Source organism: Salvelinus sp. IW2-2015, linkage group LG31 (assembly GCF_002910315.2).
Source record: "Salvelinus sp. IW2-2015 linkage group LG31, ASM291031v2, whole genome shotgun sequence".
NCBI classification, from domain to species: Eukaryota; Metazoa; Chordata; class Actinopteri; order Salmoniformes; family Salmonidae; genus Salvelinus; species Salvelinus sp. IW2-2015.
This window is the reverse complement of record NC_036870.1, coordinates 16148552-16168799: the sequence shown is the minus strand read 5'-3', so window position 1 is coordinate 16168799 and position 20248 is coordinate 16148552. Positions and strand designations below refer to the sequence as shown.

Sequence of the window (20248 nt, the reverse complement as noted above, 5' to 3'; positions counted from 1 at the left end):
TGGCTACATTTATAGGTTACACTCTGTATTCAAAACAGCACTGTTTGAAACATTGACAGGTTTGAACTATCGTTCCAAGAATTGTGACACCTGTAACTGAACGGTTTAGGAATGTGTCAACAAACTGCACAGTCCCACAGCCAACTAGTCTGTAGATCATTCATTGGTTATGGTGGACCTTTGTATCTCAGTTGGTAGAGCATGTCACTTGAAACGCCAGGGTAGCGGGACCACCCATACGTAAAATAAATTAAAAAGGATGCACACATGACTAAGTCTTTTTGGATAAAAGCATCTGCTCAATGGCCATTATTATTACTCATATACACTCAGTAGCCAGTTTATTAAGTACACCCATCTAGTTTCAGGTGGGACCCCCCATTTTCCTGCAGAACAGCCTGAAGTATTCGGGGAATAGAAACATTACTCAATTGGTATCAAGGGACCTAATGTGTGCCAAATCCTGACTCTACCATCAGCATGACGCAACAGGAACTGGGATTCATCAGACCAGGCAATGTTTTTCCACTCATCAGTTGTCTAATGTTGATTATTGCGTGCCCACTGGAGCAGCTTATTGTTTTTAGCTGATAGGAGTGGAACCCGGTGTGGTCGTCTGCTGCAATAGCCCGACCGTGACAAGGATCGATGAGTAGTGCGTTCCGAGATGCCGTTCTGCACACCACTGTTGTATTGCGCCGTTATTTGCCTGTTTGTGGCCCGCCTGTTAGCTTGTACGATTCTTGCCATTCTCTTTCGACGCCTCATCAAAAAACTGTTTGCGCCCACAGGACTGCYGCTGACTGGATGTTTTTTGTTTGTTGCACCATTCTCAGTAAACCCTAGACATTGGCGTGCTTGAAAAGCCCAGGGCGCTGGTCATTTCTGAGATACTGGAACTGGCGCGCCTGGCACCAACGATCATACCATGCTCAAAGTTGCTTAGGTCACTTGTTTTGCCCATTCTAACGTTCAATCAAACATTAACTGAATGCCTCGATGCCTGTCTGCCTGCTTTATATAGCAAGCCACGGTGGCCGTGGTGACTCACTGTCTGTAGGTGCAAATAATTTTTGTGAACAGGGTTGTGTACCTAATAAACGAGCAATTGAGTGAATATTATATTGAGCTTGAATAGGTTTATTCACATAGTTCCACTCAGGCTACAGTTGAAGTCGGAAGTTTACATGCACCTTAGCTAAAATACATTTAAACTCAGTTTTTCTTAGGTCAGTTAGGATCACCATTTCATTTTAAGAATGTGAAATGTCACAGTAGTAGAGTGATTTATTCCAGCTTTTATTTMTTTCACATTCCCAGTGGGGCAGAAGTTTACACTCAATTAGTATTTGGTAGCATTGCCTTTAAATTGTTTAACTTGGGTCAAACGTTTCGGGTAGCCTTCCACAAGCTTCCCACAATAAGCTGGGTGAATTTTGTCCCATTTCCTCCTGACAGAGCTGGTGTAACTGAGTCAGGTTTGTAGGCCTCCTTGCTCGCACAAGCTTTTTKAGTTCTGCCCACAAATTTTCTATGGGATTGAGGTCAGGGCTTTGTCATGGCCACTCCAATACCTTGACTTTGTTGTCCTTAAGCCATTTTGCCACAACTTTGGAGGTATGGTTGGGGTCATTGTCCATTTTGAAGACTCATTTGCGACCAAGCTTTAACTTCCTGACTGATGTCTTGATGTTGCTTCAATATATCCACATCATTTTCCATCCTCATGAATAACGATGGTCATTATGGCCAAACAGTTCTATTGTTGTTTCATCAGACCAGAGAACATTTCTCCAAAAAGTATGATCTTTGTCCCCGTGTGCAGTTGCAAACCGTAGTCTGGCTTTTTTTATGGCGGTTTTGGAGCAGTGGCTTCTTCCTTGCTGATCGGCCTTTCAGGTTATGTCGATATAGGACTCGTTTTACTGTGGATATAGATATTTTTGTACCTGTTTCCTCCAGCATCTTCACAAGGTCCTTTGCTGTTGTTCTGGAATTGATTTGCACTTTTCGCACCTAAGTACGTTCAACTATGACGGCTGCGTGGTCCCATGGTGTTTATACTTGCGTACTATTGTTTGTACAGATGAACGTGGTACCTTCAGGCGTTTGGAAATTGCTCCCAAGGATGAACCAGAGTTGTGGAGGTCTCCAAATTTTTTTCTGAGGTCTTGGCTGATTTCTTTTGATTTCCCCCTGATGTCAAGCATAGAGGCACTGAGTTTGAAGGTAGGCCTTSAAATACATCCACAGGTACACCTCCAATCAACTCAAATGATGTCAATTAGCCTATCAGAAGCTTCTAAAGCCATGACATCATTTTCTGGAATTTCCCAAGCTGTTTAACCTCTCTATATGTATGTGGGACACCTCGACAACAGCCAGTTAAATTGCAGGCCACCAAATTCAAAACAACAGAAATCCCGTCATTAAAATTCCTTAAACATACAAGTATTATACACCATTATAAAGATAAACGTCTTGTAAATCCAACCACAGTGTCCGATTTCAAATAGGCTTTACGGCAAAAGCGCACCAAACGATTATGTTAGGTCAGCGCCTAGTCACAGAAAACCATACAGCCATTTTCCAACCAAGGAAAGGTGACACAAAAGTCAGACATAGCATTAAAATGAATCACTTACCTTTGATTATCTTCATCTGGTGGCACTCCCAGGTCTCCATGTTAGACAAATGTTCATTTTGTTCGATAATATTCCTCTTTATTACCAAAAACCAAATTTTTGTTCTCGCGTTTAGTCCAGTAATCCAAATGCACAAGTCCAGATGAAAAGTTAAAAAAAAATATATATATTTCTACGAATAAAAGTTCGTAGAAACATGTCAAACGATGTTTAAAATAAATTCTCAGGTTGTTTTTGTCATAAATAATAAATAATATTTCAACCGGACAAAAGCTTCGTCAATAGAAAAGGAGAAACAAGAAAGGCATGTTCCCGATCACCCGCAGGACTCATAGCTGGAAATTTCCACTGTCCTCTCATTGAAAGTGCTGTATCTCCCTAATTTTTCAGAGTTAAAGCCTGAAACAATGCCTAAAGACTGGCCACATGTAGAGGGAGCCATAGATATCGTGAACTGGGTCCTAAGTCTTTGTATGGTGGATAGGCTTTCAATGGAAAAACAGCCTTTAAAAATAATAGTACTTCCTGGTTGGATTTTCCTCAGGTTTTCRCCTGCCATATCAGTTCTGTTATACTCAMAGACATTATTTTAACTGTTTTGGAAACTTTAGAGTTTACTATCCAAATCGACTAATTATTTGCATATCCTAGCTTCTGGGCCTGAGTAGCAGGCAGTTTAATTTGGGCACGCGTTTCATCCAAAATTCCGAATGCTGCCCCCTACCCTAGTGAAGTTAAAGGCACAGTCAACTTAGTGTATATAAAATTCTGACCCACTGGAATTGTGATACACTGAAATAATCTGTCTGTAAACAATTGTTGGAAAAATTACCGACTTGCCAAAACTATAGTTTGTTAACAAGAMRTTTGTGGAGTGGTTTAAAAACGAGTTTTAATGACTCCAACCTAAGTGTATGTAAACTTCCGACTTCAACTGTATGTGAGTTTTTAGTTGTCTTTTAATGAGCCACATTTCCTGGTTTAGTTTGTTTGCCTTCTATTAGCCTACAATACTGTCAATATTGTAGGCTAGTCTCTAAAGGTTGAGTAAATGCATTTCTGTGACTGTTTAGGTTCACTAGGCTACTAGTTCATTTAGTCTTAGGCTATTATTGCTAGGCTAAGGGAAGAACCAACTGTTGATTTCCTTCATGCTCTGCAGTCATAGTTTGAGATGGACTTTGTGCATGTTGCTATTTGCGAAATCTCTCATCCAGCAGGGTTCCTGTATTTCATAGCATTTTAGCACATTTTTAGGTAAGCTGGTATCTACTGTTTCATGTATTGCCACAGACTGAATTTGAGTGTAGGCATTTATACAGCTTCGCACGCTTTCTTGTCCACTACATGGAACAGGAGTGATTTTAAGATCAGCAATAGTTTGTTAGGCTATAGGCCTAGCTATTCACAAATTGGCCTCACGGTCAACCAGGCAATGCTGACTGGGCTGGCAATTGTCAAATCTTCTCTTGATAAGATTCTCAGTAAATGGAATGTCTTTGTGGACTCTGGGTTGTATCTTCTTGTAGACTTGAAGGGGTTGCGTCCTTAGTCTAGTGCACAGCCCGCTCGGTCTGATTGGCTGGAGGAAAGACATGCCTTCCTCTCCCACCCCTTCCTTACCTCCCTCCCTCGAACCCACCTTATCTCTCCTTCCAGTAGCTATTTCTCCTCTCACACCCTCAGCCTAAACAGTGGCTACATGTAACCACACCACTCACTGCTACCGTAGTTCAGTACAGCAGGGCTGAAGGAACATTGCTGTTAAACAGGGACTTCTGACTGACCATGTTAAACACTCACTGAAATGTCCTGCTCCCTTTGTCAGTTCACTTCCCCCAATATTCCCACTGTGAAAGAAAGACCGATAGAAAGCAGAAACACCTACAGGAAATGTGTGCTCAGGTGTTCTGTAGAACTCAGCGTGCCCTGCGATATTGTGCCGGTGTTGATTTTGGCATTATGTTGACGTTGGGGCATCTTAGGTGAGTTGTTATGCTAGTGTCTTCTCTTCTTCAACAGTTGGGCTTTTTCAAACTATCCATAAAATAAGAAAAGTGTTTTGATTAAGTCAGTCAGCAACAACTCTACMATTCAGCTGTCCTTCTGCACAACAGCACATGCTTCTGTCCTCCCTTCACTCATGTGTGGTGTACTTCACATTACAGGCTATGTGGTTGACTCCGGGAGAGTAACAAGACACCTCAGTGACATCACTTCCTCTTTTCCTGGTGCGAAGCTCAACCCTCCACCTAGACCCATCTCACCTTCCACCACTTCTCACGTTACCAACCTCTTCTCTCCTCAGCAGACACGGGTTCAAATACTATTTGAATTCTCTCAAATAGTGTTAGCTTTTGCTCTAGTCTGCCTGGAGTACCAGATGGGCGGAGTTTGCACTCTTGCACATGTTATATTGGTCCCATTGTGCTAGGCAACCTCAATCAAGCCCAGATAAAGTATCTGAAAAAGTGTTGAATAATATTTGACCCCAGGTCTGTTATCCAGCGAGCAGAGAGCCCTCCCATTGCCGTTGTGCCTGGGGGCTGCTCTCTCTGCTCTGCTGGAGGGGGCCCACTCTGACTCAAACCTCTCTGGGCTTGACTACTCTCTGGGCCTACCCTCCACTCCTCTCCTACCCACCACCACTACCAAGCTCACTCTCTCGCCTCCTGTAAACTTTGCCCCTGAAAGATCTGTAGTGAGGAATGACCGGCATCTGAGTCTGCTGGTATGCTGGTGCCTTATAACTGGCATACTTTATTTATGAAGTCAGCTAGACAGACAGGAAGGAAGGGAGGAGGGGCTAGCTTCAAACAGAGTGAGTGTGTGTGAGAGAGAGCAATACCAAAACACACAGAGAAATCAACGGAAGGGCAGGGCAGGACTAGAAAGAAAGAGAGAAAGCGGTAGAGAACGATGTGAGCCGAGGAAGTAGGAGTGTCTTGGGTTACAGGAGTGTTAAGGCGTTTGGGTTTGTTGGCGAGGATCGTAGCTGGGGATCTATTTTTCCTCTGTGTCTGTATCCCTCCTCCCTGCCGTGGACCCCAGGAGAGGTAGGGGCTGGTGGGACAGGGGCGTGGGGTAACATGGGACAGAATGCAAGCAACGCTGAGACAGTGTCCCAGCAACACCAACAGCAACCTGCTCAACACAACACCGGTGAGTCTGACAGGACAGGAGCATGTACAGAACCTGAGGACATGAGCTTTTGTATTTGACTTTGTATTTGTTTTTGGAAGAGGAGTTTGTCTGTGAAGTAGCCTACTCAGGATAGTGCTATTTGTTTGTGTTGGCATGGGAGAACAGAGGACCTAAGGACCTGCTTTTGTATTGGTGTCTTTGGAAGAGGAGTTTTTTTGTTGAATGTTTTGTAGAGAAGTGTTTGTGTTAACATGGAACTGAGAGGGTAGGTGGAAATGGAGGAAATGTGGTGCAGGTGTTTTTGTGTTGGAAACAGAGGAAGAACGGAGGCAGAGAAGTGCAGGCACATACCGGTGTGAGGGAATGGATGCTGGAATGTGGTGATTGTGTAATACACAAACCTCACCGACCACTCGGCTGTCTAAACTACACCGACTACACCGACCACTCTGCTGTCTAAACTCCTCTTTTTCCCTCACTATCTCTCCCTCACCCCTTTTTTTTATGATGGAACATGGAATATTTTATTAAAAACAGTGGAGCTGGGAGTACAAGGCACCAGCTGCCATCGTGAGTGTGTGTCAGGATTCCATCTCTTCTTATGGTGTTGTACAGTTTGCCTAGCCTAAAGCCACCATTGTTCCTCTCTAATACACAGAGACAAACACAGAAACCTGTTTTTGCTGCTGTGACTGAAAGGGCAGAACACATAACTGTTGGATTTAGACTGTTCCTCTGTAAACTGTATGTAGAGAGCGATCTCCAGTCCCTGCTTGATGGGGGGGGTGGCTCCGTATAGTTGAGCTCCAGTCTAATTTATTAGGCTTGGATTGTGAGTTGTAGTCGGTGAGAAGAACACATTACAGTTGGATTTCGGCCCAATTGTCTGGATCTCTGTACCGTGCAGACTTATGGTGGGTTGGTGGCTCATCCGAGATTGTCTTGGAGTCGTTGGGATGAAGCAGCATGCTATTTTCTGTGGACAATAAAGTCATCTCCTTATTATCCTGCTTCTTCTTGTGCTCAAGTTTATTGTGCTTGTATTGTGAGTTTCTAATCCAACTCATTTAGCCCCCCATAGGTTTATTTGCTTAGTAAAAATGTGAACCGCATGACATGGTCTGGCCAGTCAGTGTTTGCTGTGTGACGTAGGGCTGGGCAGTATACTGTATTTTATGATATACCGGTATTGATGCAGGGACCGGGTTGGGTTTTTACTTTACCTTCTATGCCGGTATTTGAATGTTTGGTTTGTTAAATGTGATACGCCAGGTGTAATGTCAATGTATATAGTTTACTTCGCTACTTGAGTCATCTCTCTCTGATCTTTCTCTCCGTGCCACTTTCCACACAGACCTAGCCACGCCCCTTGTCACTCAAGGAGCGCATTTGATGTTCCTGAACCACGAGACACTTGTGTTCAGTCTGCATTAGGGCTGGGTGATATGACAATATAAACTCTGAAAAAAATTGAACATCCTCTCACTGTCAACTGCGTTTATTTTCAGGAAAGTTAACGTGTAAATATTTGTATGAACATAACAAGATTCAACAACTGAGACGTAAACTGAACAAGTTCCACAGACATTTGACTAACAGAAATGGAATAATGTGTCCCTGAACAAAGGGGGGTCAAAATCAAAAGTAACAGTCAGTATCTGGTGTGGCCACCAGCTGCATCTCCTCCTCATGCACTGCACCAGATTTGCCAGTTCTTGCTGTGAGATGTTACCCCACTCTTCCACCAAGGCACCTGCAAGTTCCCAGACATTTCTGGGGGGATTAGCCCTAGTCCTCACCCTCCGATCCAACAGGTCCCAGATGTGCTCAATGGGATTGAGATCTGGTCTCTTCGCTGGCCATTGCAGAACACTGACATTCCTGACATGCAGGAAATCACACAGAATGAGCAGTATGGCTGGTGGCATTGTCATGCTGGAGGGTCATGGCAGGATGAGCCTGCAGGAAGGGTACCACATGAGGGAGAAGGATGTCTTCCCTGTAACGCACAGCATTGAGATTGCCTGCAATGACAGCAAGCTCAGTCCGATGATGCTTTGACTCATCGCCCCAGACCATGACGGATCCTCCACATCCAAATCGACCCCGCTCCAGAGTACAGGCCTAGGTGTAACACTCATTCCTTTGTCGATAAACACGAATCCGACCATCACCCCTGGTGAGACAAAACTGCGACTCGTCAGTGAAGAGCACTTTTTGACAGTCTTGTCTGGTCCAGCGACGGTGGGTTTGTGCCCATAGGCGACGTTGTGCCCACAGGCATAGGGTCACTCATTACCCATAAAGCAAATGTACAACTTTTATTATAAAAAACAAAAAATACTGTCATACTGTCAAATTTTTTAAATACGTGATATAATATTTTATATGGCCCTAGTGTGATAGTTTGGCATTGTTTTGTTGTGCACTTCGAACTCTTTAAAAAGGTAAAGAAATTGTATGCCTTGGTTTAGCTATTTTATCTGTACAATGTGTACAGATTTGTGCTCCTGAGTGGCGCCATGATTGGGAGTGCCAAGGAGCGGCGCACAATTGGCCCAGCGTCGTCCGGGTTAGCGCTTGGCCGGGGCAGGCTGTCATTGTAAATATTAATTTGTTCTTAACTGACTTGCCTAGTTAAATAACAAAATACATGTGGGTTTTTATATTGGAGCCCATTGGGGCATGTTAATGTAGTGTAGGCCTAGCAGGTATTGCATACTTTAAACTGAGTTGGTAATGTTATGTCATGAAGTTATTGCATACAATAAACTTGTAACACATGGTGACTCATACAGTGCAGTACATACATATATACACTACCGTTCAAAAGTTTGGGGTCACTTAGAAATGTCCTTGTTTTTGAAAGAAATGCACTTTTTTTTGTCCATTTAAAATAATATCAAATTGATCATAAATACACTGTAGACATTGTCAATGTTGTAAATGACTATTGTAGCTGGAAACGGCTGATTTTTAATGGAATATCTACATAGGCATACAGAGGCCCATTTATCAGCAACCATCACTCCTGTGTTCCAATGCCACGTTGTGTTAGCTAATCCAAGTTTATMATTTAAAAGGTTAATTGATTTTTAGAAAACCCTTCTGCAATTATGTTAGCACAGCTGAAAACTGTTGTCCTGATTAAAAGAAGCAATAGAACTCATTCTTTAGAGTATCTGGAGCATCAGCATTTGTGGGTTCGATTACAGGCTCAACTTTCTTCTGAAATTCGTCAGTCTATTCTTGTTCTGATAAATGAAGGCTATTCCATGCGAGAAATTGCCAAGAAACTGAAGATCTCATACAACGCTGTGTACTACTCCCTTCACAGAACAGCGCAAATTGGCTCTAACCAAAATAGAAAGAGGAGTGCACGAGTTGTGCAATTAGTGTCTAGTTTGAGAAAGAGGCCTCACAAGTCTTCAACTGGCAGCTTCATTAAATAGTACCCGCAAAACACCAGTCTCAACGTCAACAGTAAAGAGGCGACCCCAGGATGTTGGCCTTCTAGGCAGAGTTGCAAAGAAAAAGCAATTTCTCAGACTGGCCAATAAAAATACAAGATTAAGATGGGCAATTGAACAGACACTGGACAGAGGAACTCTGCCTAGAAGGCCAGCATCCCGGAGTCACCTCTTCACTGTTGAAGTTGAGACTGATGTTTTGCGGGTACTATTTAATGAATGAAACTTTTGAACGGTAGTGTATGTATTTTTTAAGTACAGTACTCTCCTGTGCATACGTCCACTGCATGTGCGCATGGTATACCACCACAGTGCTACGCTCCTAGGAATAGAATGTCATTCCAACTTTATGGCTATGTTACTCCATGTAGGTGTCAGAAGCTGTTGACTCGTGTCATGGCATTGGTATGGGTCATTTACCGTATGGACCCTTCAGTATTACTGCTGGTTGCGCAAGAGCAAACCAAGAATTAGGCTACTCTAGCAGCTCTCACTGCTTCTCTCTGCTTGTCATGTTAACACAGTAATTGCAGCAGGTGGATTTTAAAGCCGGGAAACAATGGGTGCATTCACCTTGACAATATTGTCACAGATATCTGTTCAAACAAGAAGTGTGTGTGCTGATAGGTGTAGCGGGGGGCCTATCGGTCTCTGTGTAGCGGGCTATCGGTCTCAGGGTTGTCTGACTCTGTGGCGTCACCTTTATTCTCCATCTCTGCTGTACTCGGATACCTGCCTTCTCTTCTCACGTTGTCGCGTTTTATTGTAACGTGGTCGCCTCGCCACACACACCAAGAGACAGACAACCCCCCTATTCCTCCCCTCCCAGCACCTGTTTAGTCTATCTGTCCAGGATATAGTGTGAGGAGCAGCTGTGAGGCCAGTGTGTTTGACTGAGGGAAGATTCACTACCCACCACCACTCCCTGTCCGCTGCATCGCTGCACTGCCAAACAGTTCAGGTTAAGACCTCTCTGCGGTCAACCGGGGATCACACAAGACTCATAGAACTGAACCGACAAAGACYTCTCATAGAAATACCTGCACCTGACAACATTGTTCTGAAATTAAAGGGACATAAAAAGGAGCACTCATTTGAATGAGGTGTATCATTCACAGCAACGTAAACTAAGGATTAGACTTAATCCCAAATTATTTCATGTAGAATACAGTGTAGCTAATCTAATAGTTATGGTGGCATGGCGATTGCTGGTGTTCAKTTGGCATGGCCAGTTCTGGTGACCATGATAAAGTATGGAACTGTCTGTACCCAAATGAAATATGTTCTGAGCTCTGCTGCTGATACATTTACCCTAGACTAACCTTAAGAAGACGTACTGCAGGGAACTGCATTTCTGAGTGTTGACAAAAATAGTAAAAATAAAAACCCCGGAATGAGTAGGTGTGCCCAAACTTTTGAGTGTGTGTGTATGTGAATATATATATATATATATCACACACAAAATATATGTATTATCTTATGGTTTTTGTATCTCAATCATTGTAATGTGGTTAACCTTAAATCTATATGAAAATATAAAATTCAACCAGAGAGTGCTTAGATCATGGGAAAAGGCCGCACTTGAGTCATTCCCACAGTGAATGTCTAGGCCCACTACACTATGAAACCACACACTATTGCAGAGTCTTTGATATTACTGGCCGCAATTGATATGGTGAAAACAATATGTGGGGAGGCAGAGGCACAAACTCACATCAATACCGTTGTCAGATATCACTGTTAAATTATGAATTTATGGTATTGCTAGCAGTCAAGAGGAAACTCTGCCTGAACGACTCAAACTCCCCAGCTTATGCTCTTCAAATGGGCGTTAGCTGTGAAGGCCRAGATGCCCATGCTAGAGGTCAACCGATTTAATCGATTGAGGAGACTGCGTGGCAGGCTGACCACCTGTTCCGTGAGTGCAGCATCAAAATGACCTTGTGGCTGCAAGGAGCCAAGGTAAGTTGCTAGCTAGCATTAAACTTATCTTAAAACTATCAATCTTCACATAATCACTAGTTAACTACACATGGTTGATATTACTAAGTTAACTAGCTTGTTCCACATTGCATATAATCAATGTGGTGTCTTAATTGATCATCGAATCGCAGCCTCCTTCAACTTCGCCAAACGGGTGATGATTTAACAAGTGCATTCGTGAAAAAAGCACAATCGTTGCAATAATGTTACTAACCATAAACATCAATGCCTTTCTTAAAATCAATACACAAGTATATATTTTTTTAAACCTGCATATGTAGTTAAAATAATTTAATGTTAGCAGGCAATATTAACTAGGGAAATTGTGTCACTTCTTCTCTTGCATTCAGTGCAAGCAGAGGCAGGGTATATGCAGCAGTTTGGGCCACCTGGCTCGTTGCGAACTGTTAAGGCCATTCATTCCTAACAAAGACCGTAATTAATTTGCCAGAATTTTACATACTTATAACATTGAAGGTTGTGCAATGTAACAGGAATATTTASACTTATGGACGGCACCCGTTTGATAATATACGGAACGGTTCCGTATTTCACTGAAAGAATAAACGTTTTGTTTTCGAAATGATAWTTTCCGTATTTGACCATATTAATGACCTAAGGCTCGTATTTTGTGTTTATTATATTATAATTAAGTATATGATTTGATAGAGCAGTCTGACTGAGCAGTGGTAGGCAGCAGCAGGCTCGTAAGCATTCATTCAAACAGCAGCTCTTAGCAATGCTTGAAGCACAGCGCTGTTTATGACTTCAAGCCTATCAACTCCCGAGATTAGGCTGGCAATACTAAAGTGCCTATAAGAACATCCAATAGTCAAAGGTATATGAAACACAAATGGTATAGAGAGAAATGGTCCTATAATTCCTATAATAACTACAACTTAAAACTTCTTAACTGGGAATATTGAATACTCATGTCTAAAGGAACCACCAGCGTGCATATGTTCATGTTCTGAGCAAGGAACTTAACGTTAGCTGTTAAACATGGCACATATTGCACTTTTACTTTCTTCAACACTGTGTTTGCATTATTTAAACCAAATTGAACATGTTTCATTATTTATTTGAGGCTTAATTGATTTTATGTATTATATTAAGTTAAAATAAATGTTCATTTTTCATTCAGTATTGTTGTATTTGTCATATATTAATCGGTATCGGCTTTTTTTGGTCCTCCTATAATCGGTATTGGTGTTGAAAAATCATAATCGGTCGACCTCTAGCCCATGCATTGCATTTTGTTTGCTATACGTGTTGGGGGATAATATTCACGAGGACATATTCTCTGTCTCATGATTCCCGAGCATGAAACTGCACAGGAGATGTTAAGTGTGCTGCATGGCTATATTGACGAAAAACAGATTCCATATGGGATCGAATGGTGGGCTTTTGCACAGATGGGTCTTCATCTACGGCGGGCAGGTATTTGCCACTGAGAGCAACTGGTGGCAAAAGAGCTGAGCACATAACTCAGATATACTGCAGCAGGTAACTTTGATTGTAAACTACATCCACTGTGCGCAAGCCTGTTCCCAAAAGTACACAACAAAAATATCAATGCAACATGTAAAGTGTTGGTCGCATGTTTCATGAGCTGAAATAAAATACATTTTTCATATGCACGAAAAGCTTATTTCTCTCACATTTTGTCCACCAATTTGTTTACATCCCTGTTAGAGCGTTTCTCCTTTGCCAAGATAATCCATCCACCTGAGGTGTGGCATATCAAGAAGCTGATTAAACAGCATGATCATTACGCAGGTGCACCAATTGGCATGCTGACTGGAGGAATGTCCACCAGAGCATTGAATGTTCATTTCTCTACCATAAGCCGCCTCCAACTTCGTTTTAGAGAATTTGGCAGTACGTCCAACCGGCCTCACAACCGCAGACCGCTTGTATGGTGGTGTGTGTGTGCGAGCGGTTTGCTGAGGTCAATGTTGCGAACAGAGTGGCAGTGGGGTTATGGTATGGGCAGGCATAAGCTACGTACAATGAACACAATTGCATTTTATCTATGACAATTTAAATGTGCAAAAATAACATGACGAGATTCTGATTTTTTTTTAAGGTATCTGTGACCAACCGAGTCAGTTTTTTAGCTGTATTCCCAGTCATGTGAAGTCCATAGATTAGGCCCTAATTTATGTATTTCAGTTTACTGATTTCCTGATTTCAGTAAAATCTTTGAAATTGTTGAATGTTGCATTTTATATTTTTGTTCAGTATATCTGGACATATGGGATCAGCGCATGACAATGATCAAATTTATTTATAAAGCCCTTCTTACATCAGCTGATATCTCAAAGTGCTTACAACGGCAAGCAATGCAGGTATAGAAGCATGGTGGCTAGAAAAAAACTCCATAGAAATGCCAGAACCTAGGAAGAAACCTAGAGAGGAACATGCTATGAGGGGTGGCCAGTCCTCTTCTGGCTATGCCGGGTGGAGATTATAACAGAACATGCAACAGGTCAGCACCTCAGGAGTAAATGTCAGTTGGCTTTTCATAGCCGATCATTAAGAGTATCTCTACCGCTCCTGCTGTCTCTAGAGAGTTGAAAACAGCAGGTCTGGGACAGGTAGCACGTCCGGTGAAGAGGTCAGGGTTCCATAGCCGCAGGCAGAACAGTTGAATCTGGAGCAGCAGCACGGCCAGGTGGACTGGGGACAGCCAYCAGGCCAGGTAGTCCTGAAGCATGGTCCTAGGACTGAGAGAGATGTAAAAAATGAAACTGACTTTGACTTTCTGTCTAATAAAAATAACATGTGTCTCCTTGCCTATGTAACAGACATGTTTAGAAAACTGAACGCAAGCATACAGGGGAGATACAAAAACATTCTACAGATGAGTGACTGAATCAGTGGTTTCAGAGGAAATACTTATTATTGGAGAGTCTTTCAAAAGCCAACCATGCCCCCTTCCCTCGACTGCATGTTTCAGCATCAGTAAGTGTCCCACACGAGTGATGACTAATCACCTCCAATGCTTGGAAGTGCACTTTGGGACCTACTTCCCAATCTGTTTGACTGTGAGCCTGGCTCAGTTGACATGCCGTTAAGTGAAATCGAACGGCTGCTGAAGGATAGCCAGAGGCACACTCCAACACTCAGACATCATTTACCAAGGAAGAATTTGTGTTTAGTGAGTCTGCCAGATCAGAGGCAGTAGAGATGACCAGGAATATTCAGTTGATAAGTGTGTGAATTGGACCATTTTCCTGTCCTGCTAAGCTTTTGAAACGTAACGAGTACTTTTCATGATTGGGGTTGTGAGAATTTTCAGATAACAACAAAATGTGGTCGTAGGCAAAAAAAGTTTGAGAACCCCTGGGCTAGAGGCTACAGCCAAAACAACTGAACTCAATGCTCTGGTTTGAATATGTTTTGTTTTTGCTGGCATTGACTGGCTTCTCTCTCTTTCTGTCTCTCTCAACCTGTTCTGTGGAATTGAGGTGAAACTGGCACCTGCCTGCCACAGGGATATCAGCACCCCCATCTTCCCCTCAATCTTTGCCCCGTCTCGCACCACTTTTTTTATTTTATTTCACCTTTAGGTAGGCCAGTTGAGAACGAGTTCTCATTTACAACTGCGACCTGGCCAAGATAAAGCAAAGCAGTCCCGCACAAACAACAGAGTTACACATGGGAAAGCAAACGTACAGTCAATAACACAATAGAAAAATCTATATAAAGTGTTGTGCAAATGTAGTAAGATTAGGGAGGTAAAGCAATAAATAGGCCATAGTGGCGAAATAATTACAATTTAGCATTAACACTGGAGTGATGTGCAGAAGATGATGTGCAAGTAGAGATACTGTGGTGCAAAGGAGGGGGAGGAAAAAACGGGGATGAGGTAATTGGGTGGGCTATTTACAGATGGGCTGTGTACAGGTGCAATGATCGGTAAGCTGCTCTGACAGCTGATGCTTAAAGTTATAGAGGGAGTTATACGTCTCCAGCTTCAGTGATTTTTGCAATTCGTTCTAGTCATTGGCAGCAGAGAACTGGAAGAAAAGGCAGTCAAAGGAAGTGTTGGCTTTGGGGATGACCAGTGAAATATACCTGCTGGAGCGTGTACTACTGGTGGGTGTTGCTATGCTGACCAGTGAGCTGAGATAAGGCAGGGCTTTACCTAGCAAATACTTATAGATGACCTGGAGCCAGTGGGTTTGGCGACGAATATGAAGCAAGGGCCAGCCAACGAGAGCATACAGGTCGCAGTGGTGGGTAGAACATGGGGCTTTGGTGACAAAACGGATGGCACTGTGATAGACTACATCCAGTTTGCGGAGTAGAGTGTTGGAGGCTATTTTGTAAATGACATCACCGAAGTCAAGGATCGGTAGGATAGTCAGTTTTGCGAGGGTATGTTTAGCAGCATAAGTGAGGGTTGCGAAATAGGAAGCCAATTGTAGATTTAATTTTGGATTGGAGATGCTTAATGTGAGTCTGGAAGAAGAGTTTACAGTCTAACCAGACACCTAGGTATTTGTTGTCCACATTCTAAGTCAGAACCGTTCAGAGTAGTGATGCTAGTCGGGCGAGCAGATGCGGGCAGCGATCTGTTGAAGAGCATGCTTTTAGTTTTACTTGCATTTAAGAGCAGTTGGAGGCCACGGAAGGAGAGTTGTATGGCGTTGAAGCTCGTCTGGAGGTTAGTTAACACAGTGTCCAAAGAAAGGGCCAGAAGTATACAGAATGGTGTCGTCTGCGTAGAGGTGGATAGAGAATCACCAGCAGCAAGAGCAACATCATTGATATATACAGAGAAAAGAGTCGGCCGAGAATTGAACACTGTGGCACCCCCAGACACTGCCAGAGGTCCGGACAACAGGCCCTCCGATTTGACACACTGAACTCCATCTGAGAAGTAGTTGTTGAACCAGGCGAGGCAGTAATTTGAGGACAAGGCTGTTGAGTCTGCCAATAAGAATGCGATGATTGACCGTGTCGAAAGCCTTGGCCAGGTCGATGAAGATGGCTGCACAGTACTGTCTTTTTTCGGTGGCGGTTATGATATTGTTTAGGACCTTGAGCATGGCTGAGGTGCACCATGACCAGCTCGGAAACCAGATTGCATAGCGGAGAAGCTACGGTGGGATTTGAAATGGTCGGTGATCTGTGTGTTCACTTGGCTTTCGAAGACTTTAGAAAGGCAGGGTAGGATGAATATAGGTCTGTAACAGTTTGGGTCTAGAGTGTCTCCCCCTTTTGAAGAGGGGGATGACCGTGGCAGCTTTCCAATCTTTAGGTATCTCAGACTATATGAAAGAGGTTGAACAGGCTAGTAATAGGGGTTGCAACAATTGCGGCGGATAATTTTAGAGAGGTCCAGATTGTCTAGCCCGGCTGATTTGTAGGGTCCAGATTTTGCAGCTCTTTCAGAACATCCACTATTTGGGTGAAGGAGAAGTGGGGGGGGGGCTTGGAAGTTGCTGTGGGGTGGGGGGGGGGGGGTGCAGAGCTGTTGGCCGGGGTAGACAGGTGGAAAGCATGGCCAGCTGTAGAAAAATGCTTATTGAAATTCTCGATTATCGTAGATTTATCGGTGGTGACAGTGTTTCCTAGCCTCAGTGCAGTGGGCATCTGGGAGGAGGTGCTCTTATTCTCCATGGACTTTCAGAGTCCCAGAACTGTTTAGTTTGTGCTACAGGATGCAAATTTCTGTTAGGAAAGTAAAGGCATGCTTTTTCAAACTCCCTGTGTATATTGGTTCCAAACTTCCCTGAAAAGTTGGATATTGCGGGGGCTATTCAATGCAGTATGCCACAGGATGTTTTTGTGCTGGTCAAGGGCAGTCAAGTCTGGAGTGAACCAAGGGCTATATCTATTCTTAGTTCAACATTTTTGAATGGGGCATGCTTATTTAAGATGGTGAGGAAAGCACTTTTAAAGAATAACCAGGCATCCTCTACTGACGGAATGAGGTCAATATCCTTCCAGGATACCCGGGCCAGGTCGATTAGAAAGGCCTGCTCGCTGAAGTGTGTTAGGAAGCGTTTGACAGTGATGAGGGGAGGTCGTTTGACCGCGGACCCATTACGGACACAGGCAATGAGGCATTGATCGCTGAGATCCTGGTTGAARACAGCAGAGGTGTATTTAGAGAGCAGGTTGGTACGGATGATATCTATGATATCCCGTGTTTACGGATTTAGGGTTGTACCTGGTAGGTTCCTTGATAATTTGTGTGAGATTGAGGCGATCTAGCTTAGATTGTAGGACGGCCGGGTGTTAAGCATATCCCAGTTTAGGTCACCTAACAGTACAAACTCTGAAGATAAATGGGGGGAAATTAATTCACATATGGTGTCCAGGTCACAGCTGGGGGCTGAGGGGGGTCTATATCAAGCGGCAACAGTGAGAAACTTATTTCTGGAAAGGTGGATTTTTAAAAGTAGTAGCTTGAACTGTTTTGGCACAGACCTGGATAGTATGACAGAACTCTGCAGACTATCTCTGCGGTAGATTGCAACTCCACCCCCTTTGGCAGTTATATCTTGGCGGAAAATGTTATAGTTGGGATGGACATTTTTGGTGGCCTTCCTAATCCAGGATTCATACATGGCTAGGACATCAGGGTTGGCGGAGTGTGCTAAAGCAGTGAATAAAACAAACTTAGGGAGGAGGCTTCTGATGTAAACATGCATGAAACCAAGGCTTTTACTGTTACAGAAGTCCACAAATGAGAGCGCCTGGGGAATAGGAGTGGAACTGGGGGCTGCAGTGCCTGGGTTAACCTCTACATCACCTTGAGGAACAGAGTAGGAGTAGGATAAGGGTACAGCTGAAGGCTATAAGAACAGGTTGTCTAGTGCGTTGGGAGCAGTGAATAAAAGGAGCAGATTTCTGGGCGTGGTGGAATAGATTCAGGGCATAATGTACAGACAAGGGTTTGGTAGGATGTGAGTWCAGTGGAGGTATACCTAGGCGTTGAGTGACGATAAGAGAGATTTTGTCTCTGGAGTCACCAGTTAAGACAGGTGAGTTCTCCACATGTGTGTGCGATGGGACAAAAGAGCTATCTAATGCATGTTGAGCGGTACTGAGGGCTCTTAAGATATTTTATCAAGGTTTAAGATAAATTATTAAATAATTCTACCCAGAAACGTAATCATTAGGATTAGAGGTTATGTAGCATGTAGGGGGGGGAGAAAGGAATGTCTGTGTGTGTGCCTAAAGGAAACTAAGTGGATCATTAACCTATGTTTGAACCGACTAAGCTATAACTGTGGAGATAAGGGAAGACAGCTCAAGCCCCTCTAGGTTTTTCCGTATCTGGGGGGGACTGGAACTGTCAGTTAACTTCTTATGGCTGCATCCCGCTACTGGGATCGATATGACAGCAGCCAGATAAAGTGCAGGGCGCCAAATTCAAAAAACAGAATTCTCATAATTAAAATTCCTCAAACATACATGTGTCTTATATCATTTTAAAGGTATTCTTGTTGTTATTCCCACAAGTGTCCGATTTCAAATATGCTTTTCAGCGAAAGCACTACAAACGATTATGTTAGGTCACCATCAAACCACAATAAGCACAGCCATTTTTCCAGCGAAAGATAGCTTTCACAAAAAGCAGAAATAGAGATAAAATTAATCACTAACCTTTGATTATCTTCATCAGATGACACTCATAGGACTTCATGTTACACAATACATGCATGTTTTGTTTGATAAAGTTCATATTTATAACAAAAAATCTGAGTTTACATTGGCACGTTAGATTCACTAGTTCCAAAAACATCCAGTGATAGTGCATAGCCACATCGTTTCACAAGAAATACTCATCATAAATGTAGATGATAATACAAGTTATAAACATGGAACTATAGATATACCTCTCCTTAATGCAACCGCTGTGTCAGAGTTCAAAAAAACTTTACGGAAAAAGCAAATCATGCAATAATCTGAGACGGAGCTCAGAACAATAGCCAAATTAGCCGCCATGTTGGACTCAACAGAAACCAGAAAATACATGATAAATGTTTCCTCACCTTTGAACTTCATCAGAATGCAGTCCTAGGAATCCCAGGTCCACAATAAATGCTTCATTTGTTCGATCATGTCCGTTATTTATGTCCAATTAGCTACTTTGGTTAGCGCCTTTGGTAAACAATTCCAAAGTCAGAAAGCGCCTCCACTATAACGTGACGAAATGTCCAAAAGTTCCGTAACAGTCAGAAGAAACATGTCAAACGATGTACTGAATCAATCTTTAGAATGTTGTTAACATACATCTTGAATAACGTTCCAACCGGAAAATTAAATTGACTTCAGAAGAGCGATGGAACGGACGTCCTACTCATGTGAAGGCGCGTGGTGAATGCGTGATCAGCCCGTGGAAGTGATTACTCATTCCTGTCTCCTTCGGCCCCCCTTCACATTAGAGTCATCAAAGTTCTGTTGACTGTTGACATCTAGTGGAAGCCGTAGGAAGTGAAAACTCATCTATATCTCACTGTCATTTCAATTGAGAGCATGGTTGAAAATCTGACACCTCAGAAACAATTCAAACAGGAAGTTGAACTTCTCAGGTTTTTGCCTGCCATATGAGTTCTGTTATACTCACAGACATAATTCAAACAGTTTTAGAAACTTTAGAGTGTKTTCTATCCAATGTGAACAATAATATGCATATATTAGCAACTGGGACTAAGGAGCAGGCCATTTAATATGGGCACCTCTGTGCACCTTTCATCCAAGCTACTCAATACTGCCCCTGCAGCCATAAGAAGTGAAGTGGTAATAAACTGTGGAGAGATTTCAGGAGATTATCCAGATATTGTGTGTAAGGTATGTGTGTAAGTGTGTTGGAATGGACTTTTGATCAGCTTTGTCCTTGATTGGATAAGAGGGACATTTAGAAAGCTATGACACTGTGTAATATATAACCTAATGTACATGGTTTTTTTGGTCAGAGCTCTCTCGAGAATAAATACTATTGATTAATTTGGTGGCTGGTTTATGCAAATAAGGATCTTA

The 20248-nt window shown here is 42.9% G+C and overlaps 1 protein-coding gene across 1 annotated transcript in view; it reads left to right on the top strand.

Moving 5' to 3' along the window:
* Positions 1 to 5229: 5229 nt before the first annotated feature.
* Positions 5230 to 20248, top strand: part of phactr4a (phosphatase and actin regulator 4a) — a 36285-nt gene continuing 21266 nt past the window's right edge. Inside the window, 1 exon segment of the mRNA XM_070436371.1 lies at positions 5230 to 5807. Coding sequence (XP_070292472.1) covers positions 5735 to 5807 — 73 coding nt within the window. The 5' untranslated portion in view covers positions 5230 to 5734.